This window comes from Octodon degus, unplaced genomic scaffold (assembly GCF_000260255.1).
Source record: "Octodon degus isolate 3935 unplaced genomic scaffold, OctDeg1.0 scaffold00041, whole genome shotgun sequence".
Taxonomy (NCBI): domain Eukaryota; kingdom Metazoa; phylum Chordata; class Mammalia; order Rodentia; family Octodontidae; genus Octodon; species Octodon degus.
The window spans coordinates 2,441,171-2,453,096 of NW_004524617.1; the positions used below are offsets into that span (position 1 = coordinate 2,441,171).

Below are 11,926 nucleotides of genomic sequence, written 5' to 3' on the forward strand. Positions count from 1 at the left end.
AAAAAAAATTAAAGTACAAAGAGTTACAAAGCAATAAAATTAATATATAGTCTCCTGAAAATGAAAGTCTAACAGCATGAATTTATTTTATGTTCTTCTTGTCCATGGGTCTGAGGTCTTGTGTTTGTGTTTTCTTGTTTTTGTTTTTTCTTGAGGTATCTTTACTTTCCATCTTTCCTAGAAAGCTTTCTTTCTGATTTACACAATCAAGCATTTCTTTGGTTCCAGTCTCCTGGTTAATTTCACATTTCTACCCTGCATCTCCAGCCTCTCACTTTTAGTTAATAGAATAATTTTATTAACTATGTATTTATAAAATAGTAATAGCTAATATTGATTACCTGGTAGTATCAGAGACTTTGCTAATATTGTGGCAATGTCAATGATGTTGATGTGTCACTGGCATTGCTACAAGAACATTGCTTCTGTCAGTAATTGGACCCACAGAACTCTCCCTCTGACATTAATTATATTGCTTTTACTTTACTGAGGAGAAATACTGAAGTTTAGGAAAGTGAAATAACCAAGGTCCCAATATTCCTGATGCACAGAAGAGGGCAGGATCTGAGGCAGAATTCTTTCCAATGTGTTTCACTCCTAGATTTTAAATCTCAATTGATTCATATGTAGTGTCTCATGTCCAGAATGCCCAGTACAGTGGAACAGAATAGAAAATTTTATCTTAAATATTTTTGGGTTTTTTTTGGATTGCATCATCCAAATTTTTATTAAACTTCAATGAGTAGTAGTAGACAAAATGAAGCAGTATTATTCTAACCTGGATTTGATGTCCTTAGTTCAATCTGTAATGACATTAACACTGAATATATAATTCAGAGTGCAAACCATAGATCTGTGCTTGTCACAACATTGATGTTACCTCAGAGCATTATATTAAATAATCTAGGTAAACTATATAAACTTATTTCACCTATAGTATTCTGGAAAAATTATACATACATATATATATATATGATTAAAAATTATGATTTTGTAATTATACCAACCACACTTCATATTATAATCTATTCTTTATACACTGGACTGATATTGTAATTATATAATTCCTTTGCCTTCTAAACATTAATCATTTAATGTTAATGTTAATATGTCTTAAAATTCTTGTTCCTAGAATTTTCCACTTGATCGTAACCAAAAGGCTGAGAAGCGATGTTCCTTGAAATTTTCTAGACAACATACATGAATTTCATGAAAGAATAATAAAATATACAACCTTAAGCATAAGTGTGTGAACCAACTTGTGCTATCTCATAGTTTTTAGTACAATTAAGATTTCATTAAAACCTCGAAACACTATTGGATTTGATTACCATATCTACATGTCTTTTGGTGGAGATATTGGAATCTTTTAATATCATCTGCAAATAATACTTTTACTTTTCCCTTTCCAGTCTTTATTCCATTTATTTTTCTCTCTTGTCTAATCACTCTGGGTAATGTTTCCATTTAATAGGACTGGTAACAGTGGACAACCTCATCTTGTTCCTCATTCTAAAGTGAAGGCTTTCAGTTTTTGTCCATTTAGTATGACGTTGACTATTGATGTGTCATCGATGGCTTTTCTCAAGTTGAGTTAAAGACCATCTGTTCCAATTTTCTGTAGGGTTTTTATCATGATGAGTGTTGTACTTTATTAAAAATTCTTTCTACATCTGTTGAGTTGATTATGTGATTTTTGCCTTTGGCACTATTGATGTGCTGTATTACAATTGTGAACTTGCATATATTGAACCATCCTTGCATTCCTGGGATGAATCATACTTGATCACAGTGTATAATCTTGATTATTCACTGCATTCTGTTTGCTAGTAGTTTACGTAAATGGATGCAACTAGACACCATACTAATAAGTGAAATAAATCAGGCCTGTCTGTTTAAACATACTGTCTCCTTAGTATAAGCAGCTGAAAGAGTAAATAAAATCAGAAAGTTACTGTGAAAGGGAAAGAAACTGTTCAAAGGGAAGAACAATTGGAATGAGGAAAAGGAAAAAATAAAGAAGGAAAAAAGATATGTATACATGATAGCTTGGATCATTTTACTATTTATTTCTGCTGATCTATTGAAAGGAGCAGTTAATGTTTAATTTTTTCTCTCCTTAAGTGTTTCTAACTTTCTGACCCATTTTGCATGCTTGTATCTGGTAATCTGAACAACCAATTTGAAAACAACAATATGCAATACAACAATCATTATTGAATTAAAACAAACGAACAAACACACAAACCTGAAACAGTGTTTCACATCCAAGTAGAAAATCTTTAATAGCCCTCGCTTTGTCAAAACATTGTACCCTGGGGAATTTACCTCAGTAGCACATGTATCTGCCTGGCAACTGCAAGGTCTTGAGTTCAATTCCCAGTACCCCCCCAAAGAAAACCAAAAACAATGTACCTTGCTTTGTCTTCACTGATAGTCACTTCAGTTCCAACCCAGAAGAAAACAAAAACAAAAATAGGAAACAAATTGTACCAGCAGAAATACAAAGTTGAGGCAAGAACATTTCATTGAATTTGATCTCCTTAGAGTCTTCCTGAAAAATATTTTATATAAGGAAAGTAGTAAGCACATCTTATTCACCTAGAAATGTCTGAATACTTTTGTTTACTAATTGCTTTTACTGAAAAATTATTATTGAGTGGGTTATTTAAATAATTTGTCCCAGCATTAGAAGGAACTAAATCATTTTGAGAGATTCCTAAATGTGTATTAAAGGAAAGTTTGTTTTTGAGTTTCCTATGATGTATGCTTTATATTAATAACAGATATAATATCACAAATAATAGTTTGGCTGAAATTGTTTCCTTTCAATTAAGTTGATTTATTGTTATTCCAATTAGCTCTTTACATGTGTTTCTAATTTTTCTTTTTTTTTTCTTTTTTTCAAAAAATATTTTAGCTGCTAGTCAGACTGTTACTCTAGTGACACAACCTGTGGTTGCCAAGGAAACTACCATCTCCAAACTAGAAATGCCATCTTCCTTGCTGTTGGAGATACCTGCTCTGGCAGATTTCAACCGGGCTTGGACAGAACTTACTGATTGGCTTTCTCTGCTTGATCGAGTTATAAAATCACAAAGGGTGATGGTGGGTGATCTTGAAGACATCAACGAGATGATCACCAAACAGAAGGTATGAGTGAAAAAAATAAAAGTTGGCAGAGGCTGTTCTTAAACTGCATATATTTTTCTGGTTATTTCACTCTCCTAGGCCATTTCCCATCAAAGTTTTAGACATATTTTCCCCTAAGTCAGCAAGCAAAACACACTCTCTTCTGTCCACTCTAAGTATGAGAAAGGACATGAGTTAATGCAATCATCTAAATTAGTCATGAATTTAAAAAAGGAGAATACAAGGCAAAAAGCATAAACCTTACATATATAATAGGCTTAAATAAATTCATTAAACAACTGGTATTTTAAAAGTCTATTTGATACCAAATAATTAGCTCAATTGAGTTGTTTATATTTAAATTGTTTTGGCACTCTGCAGCCATAATGTATTGTATACTCAAACATAATAATCTGGGACTTGTTTATTATCCACTCTTCTGAGTTATCTCTGCCAATTTTCCTCATCCAGTGATAAAGATAATTGAAAGTTGGCTATAAATAAAAATGAAAAGTAACAAAAACAAAAGATATTTAAAAATACTCTAGATCTCAATATTGTTATTAGTGCAATGCCACATTCAAATAAACATGTTTTTTAAAACAATGTTCCAATTCTCAGCCACATTGAAATCCATTTGACAAAATTACAGCATTAACTAGAAATGTAAGAATATATTGACATAAATGGGGTTTACCTAGCTACGATAGATGTACTATATATCTTTTATATTTCCAAATGGATGAAAAAAGCAATGTTGACTATTCTATATACTGTACTCGTTTAACTTACAGCAGCGTTTCATGAATTTCTAAAGAGCTAGGAAAATGGGATGAAGATATTTAGGTGTTATAGAATTAAACTTTTGAAAACAACAGGGGACAAAGCAGACAAAGGGGAGTACCTTTTGAAAGTGAATGAGAGTAATTCTCTTGGAAGGAAGAAAAGTTGGTAATAATTTTTTAAAGTCTCACATTTAATGGACCCTGAGAGTGAACTGAGAAGTTCTTTGTTCAATGATTCTCTGCCATTTGCACGTAGTATAATTGTGGTCAAGTCTTTCTCTAGAGCTTTGTTTTCTATTCTGGAAACAGAGTATGCAGAAGATATATTACCATTTAAAATATGTTAATGGATATGTGTTTATATAAAAATATATACTTAGCATATGCAAATATTTTATACTGCCTTTTTATAAGAAGTATTCGTAGCCACATTTTTTGGGAAAAATTGTGGCTCATCTAGATGTGATATTTTTAGTAGGTAATAGATTAAGGACTCAAACTGAAGTCTGTTTAATTCATAATCCTATGTTCCTTCTACATATCCTGCCTGCAAGTAATAATTGTAAGTGCTACTAGGATCTAGGAATGCATGTGTTTGTACTCACTGTCTAAGAAATTATGCTGAGCATTTATAATTGCAATGGGCTAATTTGTATAGCAAAATGATATATTCTTTCACCATGTTATTCTGCTAATACTTCCACACTATACTTACCAGATGAAAACCATCTATTCAAATTTTCTTTATGATTTTTATCATGACTGGGTGTTAGACTTTGTTGAACGTAAAGACTTTAGGATTTTCTAGGTTCAAGGTTGACTTCACTTCTATAGGTATGACTTGAATTGAGTTATTCAGTCTTCCTTGAGCCTGAGTTTATCTACCTGTAAATGTGAATAATTATGCCATCTGCCTGATAGATTACCATGAGGATTAAGTTAACTAGTAAGTAAAAAATGCTTCCCATTTTCCATTGATTAATGTGAATATTCAACAAATGTTAGTGATTGATATTAGGTTCCACAGAAAACTCTGGAAACATACTTCATGGCAATTTTGTCATGAAAACCGTGTTTCTTACTTTCACATTGCTGAGCAAAATATTTAACACTCACAAATTAAAGAAGGAAAGGGTTATTGTAGCTCACAGTTTAGAGGTCTCAGCCCATAGTCAACTGTCTCCAATGCAGGGTGGAACAGAAGAGCAATATTGCAGAAGAGAGACAGTCTGTGGCATGGCAGGCAGGAAGCTGTGAGAATTCCTTCTTTCCCTTTTTATTTCATCCAAATACACACCTATTGGTTGATGTTCCTCACACCTAGGGTCTTCTCTCTTCAGTAAATCCATCACCTACACCCAGAATAATGCTTAATAAAACAGTGCTAATCCAGGACCATCCACCCATATCAAGTATCACAAACCATGATCTAGTCAGTCACTTCCCCAAAACCACATTTAGGGTTTTTGGGCACAAGAGCACATGAGGCTTGGGGAGACATCTAGATATAAGCAATGATACTATATATCCCATAAAAATTATTGGACACAAGAACCTTTCGCATATCTGCAGCCTGTTTTTCCACTATCATTATGGCTTCCTGTTAATATCCCTATGTGCTAAAATAAAAGAGAAAGTACTCCTTCATGATTGGTTTGCTAGATTAGTATTTAGGGAAGTAATTGATGTATTCAGCAGTCTTCATAGTTTTATAAATAAATTAGTCTTTTCATAAAGATACATTGCTTTAGTCTTTAATATATGCCCAGGGGCCGGGGAGATGGCTCAGTGGAATAAGCGCTTCTCTGGCAAGTGCAAGGGCCTGAGTTCAATCCCCGGTTCCGTCAAAAAAAAGAAAGAAAGAAAAATATATGCCCAGATAATTTGCTGTGGTGGCACATAGGTTCAAGTCCTGCCTGGAAATTTCAGTCTGATAAAAGCCATCCATGACAAGCCAATGGCTAACATAATTCTAAATGGGAAAAAACTGAGGTCTTTTACTCACAGATCTGGTAGAAGACAAGGATCACATAATTAAAAAAAATTTTTTTTAAAGACTAGGGGAATAAAAAGGCTAAGGATGTAGTTTAGTGCAAAGGCTCTGAGTTCAATATCCACAAGCAAAACATACCCAAAATTAATTTAGGAGAGTTCAAGAACCATATATGGAAATACAAAAAATAGAATTTTAATGAAATACATGTATATGTAGTATCTACATTTTCATAGTTATAAATATACATTCATATACTTATCTATTTTCCCTTCTCTTACTATATAATAATGATTCCTTCCTACTTATTTCTTTTGGTTTAAAAACAATCAAGTTGGGAGTAACTTCGTGAAAAAGATTGAGCTTAAACAAAGCATTAATGAACAAATTGGAATGAACACCTGGGTGAAATGAGATGAACAGTTCATGCAGAAGGAAGAGACCATAATTTTCAGGAGGTGGGAACCAGCATATGATGGTTGAGGAACTGTGATTCCATATGGCTGAATTTCAGGTGTATGAGGAGGGAGAGACTGGAGGGTTGAATAGAGAGGAATGTGGCTAAATAACTGGGATCCTTCCTTACCAGGCTAAGACTTGGTGATGGGCTGCAGGAATGATATTCAAATATAATTTATTCATCTATCAGTTAGGCGTCTCTGGATGCAAACAACATAAATCACTCTGATTAATCAAACATAAAGTAAATTTACCAGAATTAGCACAAAGGCAAAAGAGCAAGGATTTTAAAACAAGAAAAGTTTCTGGGTGCCTCACAGCAGGTACTATTTGAGTTATTCCCCATTATTCATCCTGTGAAACTCTATTCAAATTTATTTGTTCTTTTATTAATTTTATTGAGAAACAAATAGCAATGAGACAGTTTCAAAATAGGTAGGTAGGATGTTACAATAATTAATACATAGTACATTGTTATCTCCTTAGTGGTTATTCATAGTACAAGATGCAGACATGATATCCTGTCCAAACACTATTAGTACAAATCTTCCTTCTCATTGAATTAAGAGAAAGTAGCTGTATATCTATCTGAACTACTTTGTATATACAGATACAAAATGGACCTTCATTTGTATCCCCTTTTTTGTTTAGTTTTGTCAGAGCTCTTCAAATTTAAAATCCTGAAGAGAGGGTACAATGGACCTTTCCCGGGTCACATCCATCTCTCAGCTAGAGAAAAGCAGAGAAGCTGGACTTACACTTTTCTCTTCCCAAAGGTCTTCACAATCAGAAAAATTACCCCTAACGGGACTGGAGGCCGTTGACAATAGAAGAGAGAATGAACACTGAAAGCCAATAAATAATAACGGAAAGTGAAATTGGGAAAAAGTTATGAAGAGTAGGACTAAGGACAGACAGAATAAAGATGGCAGGCAGCTATTATGATCTAAGCAACGAGTTTAATGAATTCAGCTTTGTCATGTGTAGAACACAAATGAAAACAACTTGCATACTAGTATCTCAAATGTAAATTTTGGGGATGTTCAGAAATTCAGTAATTGATTTTTAATATAGATTTCTTGATAGGTAATATAAATGAAATGTGAGAAGAAAGTTCCATTTTAAACATAGGGGGATCTTAAGAATTATAATTGTAACTACCAAGAATGAGAAGTTGGGTAAACTGATGGCTTGTTAAGGTAATGAGATGTTGCAATACTCAAGAACAGTTTCATTTTGAACATATGAGTTTCAGATGCAATGTTTGATGTGCATTAATTAAAATATGGGCCTGAGAAAGGGTATAATCACATAGCTTTGAATAAGCTAGGTATTTAAAAGCTTTAGACTTTGAATTTTAAAATCACATATGTGGTAAATGTTTCTATTTGCCTTTAGCTTAAAATTTTTAATTAAATTTTGATTTTCAAAATTGAAAGACTGCCACATTTATGGAATCAAAAATGTTAAGTGAATCATATTAAGCAAAAGAAAATGGAATAAAATTATAATTTTAAGTGTTTAAATGTAGTTTTTTAAAACAATGAGCAACTCTATTACTGAATTTCATAGATTAAAAAATAGAACACTATGTTGTAGAGGAATAGAGATGTAACATATGCAAAAATAGAAAATGTGTAAAACATAAAGCTCAAAGTTTACTTTTTAGACTTTTGAATGTATTAACAAGTGTGTGTAATTTATAGTTTAGTATTAAAACAATCTAAGAAATGCTACTTCTACTGATACAGGGAGAAAAACTGATCTCGGGTGGGTGACCTCCAAACTGTATAGAGAACCTCCAAATGACATAGGGAAAAACAATCTCCTGACCTATGTTCTCCAAAACCAAAGAATGAATTTTAGGAACAAATGGAGGTTATGAGCAGAATATATTTATTGAGGGAAAGAAAGCTCCTGTCCAAGAGTTGGACAGGAGAGGGGCCCAAGCAGGTAGTTTCCCCGGGAAGCTGTCTCTTCCAGGAACTTTTATAGTGTAAAGCCATGTGGGGCTAAGGTGGAGAAAGGGGGATCTCGCTTAGGTGGATGTGGGGTGGGACCAAACTATGGTCAACCAATGAGATTACAAGCACCATTGCTCAGGTAAAGTTGATTACACCCAGGACCAAATGGGGAAATGACTCACAGAGTAAGCGGGCATGAATAAGGGACAGGGTCTCTTCCTGTTAGGGGCTGGAATGCAGGACAGGGTCTCTTCCCATTGGGGGTTGGGTTAGTAACCCACTTGGGTCTTTCCAGGTGTTTGGTACCTATTTAGAATATCAATCCCACGTGCTACTCTTTTAGCCTTTGCTTGGCCTTTAGGTCTTTAGGTCTGGTTCACAGCAGGAGCGTCCACCCCTCCCACAGTTGTAAGGCATTTCATCTTCTGTGCTGTCTCCTTCAAGAGCCTGTCCCTGCCTGACTGCCTATAATATTTCTGTCTAACTTGGCTGCCTACAACACTACCTCACTACACTTAAACTGATTTGAAATAAAATTGTTTTGATAATGATCCATTTTCTTTTGCTTACATTATCTAACAGTTGATGGGGAAGATATGTTTACAGGTTTTTCCTAAATGTGTTTGCTAAATCTAACCTCTAGTGAAAGGAGGGAAAGGAGGGAATGAAAGAGGAGGAGAGGAAAAATGCAAGGGCTTGAGGAGAAGGAAGGAAGACAAATTAAAGAGAAAAAAAACACAGAGGAATGGCAAGAAGGATAACAGGAGACAGGCGGGAAAGGATGGGAGGTTTAGGGAGAAGTTTCTGGCAGTGAGGAACTCGTTGCTATGAACAGGGTATAGGTAGTCCTAAAATTCTGCTATTTTTATACAACTGGCATCTGATTTCCTATGCTAATTACAATCTTTTTTCAAGTCATTTTGACCAGGTGTTCAGTGTAATTCACCAGTAAATCTGAACCATGAATGCCACTTGTATCGAATAAAGAATTAAATTGGCAAAAGCATTTTATCTCCTAATAAGACCTATCTTGGTTGGGGTTGAGACAAATTGCCCAATCTGGGCAAGATGCATTGTTCAAATTTGAATTTTAGTGGCACATTGCACTGTTGCATAGACTATTTCATTATCCAAAGCCTGAGCTGTTTTAGTGGGTAAAAGGCATATTAAATGGGAAATAATCACTTGCTATGTTTGATTTTGTTGGTGTTTTCAGTGTCAAAATCTTTAATAAGAATTACATTATGATAAAATTTTTCCATCTACATGATGAGCCTTTGAATGGCTCCAAAAGAATTCTGATGATAACATTTGTTGAAGAAATTCACCTATAGTCTTATGATGAAAGAGCTTGTCTATTTGACTATGAAGTATTGGTGAAACAATATAGGGTATTAAAAAGGACTCAGTTCTTTAAACTAAAAACAAAGTGAAACAAAAGTATTTCTTAGTCCTATTCTATTGCTGTGACCCTAACAGAAAGTGTGTAGTTTCAAAAAGTTTCCTTTGTTGAACAAATGAGAAGAGTTATAGACAATTTATGTAATTAGCCTAAAGTCATTTAGTGAATATAATTGTCCTAACATAAATCCAAGCCTTTTGGGAATAGACAGTATTTCATTCTTTTTCTCTGACCTTCCTCCTACCGCCTGTTTACTCCTCTTTTCTTCATCAAAATTATAACCAAAAAACTATAAATTCAAATTTTTTTGATGAGCGCCCAGCAGACTATAGTGTTGAATGACAGCAGAAGATTGAAGTTTCTTTTATTTTGCTAAACTACTCCATTCCTTATATAGTATCACTTTCTTCACAACCTAAAGAAACACCATGCCAGAACATGTTCTCTTTCCATATGTAGAAGCTGTGTATTACATCATACAAAGAATAATGCCATATTCTTTGTTTAGCTGAAGATCTTTGCAAATTTTGTCCTTCAGTTATCTTCTAACAAATGAATGTATTTCCAGTAGACCGAGTACTACCCTGTGGAGCAATGCTTCACATTCATGAAGATTTCTTTCCTTACCTAATAGGAGTCAAATTCACTCTTATCTTCATTTGAAGGATGTAAAAATGTCAATGCCAGTAATATAACTTATACACTCTGGTCATGACAAAAATAAACTCCTTTTTAAATGAAAGCAGAGCGGAGAATTGCAAACACACACACCATTTTCTAACTCTCATAATAACCTTTTTATAGAAAATGATATCATATACTTTTTAGCTTAAAGATAAACATGCTTTATTAAACCACATATTTCAAAGTCATAATAGAAGTGCATATCTTACAACATTTCAATTCAATTCAAAGGAAAACTTTGTCAAAGTCTTGTTATTCAAAATGAATCACACTATGTCTTATTCAAAATGAATGGTAGTATTTCTGTGAATTCTTATAAAAGCAAGTATGGTGTGTTTTCAACAAAATACTGATGGGATTCTGATGAAGAGAAGTTAGCTATTGTTTGTAAATAATGAGTTCTATTTAAAAATTTCCTAATTTGAATCTAGTTAGGGTTCTTTTATGTGAAATGATTTTCATTATTTCGGGGAGATATCTATGTTCTGGGATCATTAACTTTTTATGAGTAAAAAGTTAATTAGTAAAAATTAATTGCTATTTAATTTTTTTATTTTTAGGGTAGGGTCTACAGGGTATTCCAGGTCTCACTATTAGTTCGTACTGATAGTGATCTGCCTGTTTATAGCCTCCCAAGAGCTGAATTACAGGTGCATGCCACCACACCCAGTCTCACTATTTAATTTTTTAAAACTTACTATATTTTAAATTTTTAAATTTATTTTTAGAATTTCTGCCTCTTACAATTTATAGTTCATCATAACTTTCAATCCTTAAGTCTGTGATTAAAATTACATGTGGGAGCTGGGAGATAACTCAGCAGTCTAAGCACCCGCATGGCATGCATAAGGACCTGGATTTGATCCTCATTACCACAGGCCATGTTGGCCCCAGAACCTGGGGCCTAATGAGCCAGCCACAGAAAACAGACATGGGGGCACATGCCTGTAATCTCAGTGCCGGGAAGGCTGAAAAAGGAGGATAGCTATGTTTCATCACTGAATAGTGAAACCCTATACCAAGTACATATTTTTTTGAAAAAAAAATAAATTACAATGTGTTGTATTGTACATTCTTAATGTTAGCAGAATTCTGGCTATTGTTAACATTAATGGGACAGGGATATTACTCAGTGACTTAAGCACCTGCCTGGTAAATACAAGGTCCTGAGTTTGATCCCTAGTGCCAAAAAAAAAAAAAAAAGAAAGAAAGAAAGAAAGAAAGAAAGAGAAAAAAAACATTAAGGACAATATTGTTTTTCTTTTATTCTGCAAATTTCTTTGAAACCCTCTATTAACAAAGGCACATTCAACCCAAGTGAGGGGATTTTAAGAAATGAAGTTAGGAAGAGACAGTAGAGTGAGTGTGGCTTTAAATATGACTTCCATCTGTATGGCAATGAATAATTGAGAATGAAATGAGGTAGAGATTACTCATCACTATTAGTCAAAAGTGTTTTTGCACAGTTATCCACACTTTTCTATGTATGATGACTTAGATCAAAGTT

The 11,926-nt window shown here is 33.8% G+C and overlaps 1 protein-coding gene across 3 annotated transcripts in view; it reads left to right on the forward strand.

Annotated features, from left to right (window-relative positions):
* Positions 1–11,926, forward strand: part of Dmd (dystrophin) — a 1,613,500-nt gene that overhangs the window by 833,035 nt on the left and 768,539 nt on the right. For all 3 annotated transcript variants that reach the window (XM_023715436.1, XM_023715435.1, XM_023715434.1), the window contains exon 32: positions 2,921–3,153. In XM_023715436.1, the coding sequence (XP_023571204.1) occupies positions 2,921–3,153 (233 nt within the window). The remainder of the gene's footprint in view (positions 1–2,920; positions 3,154–11,926) is intronic.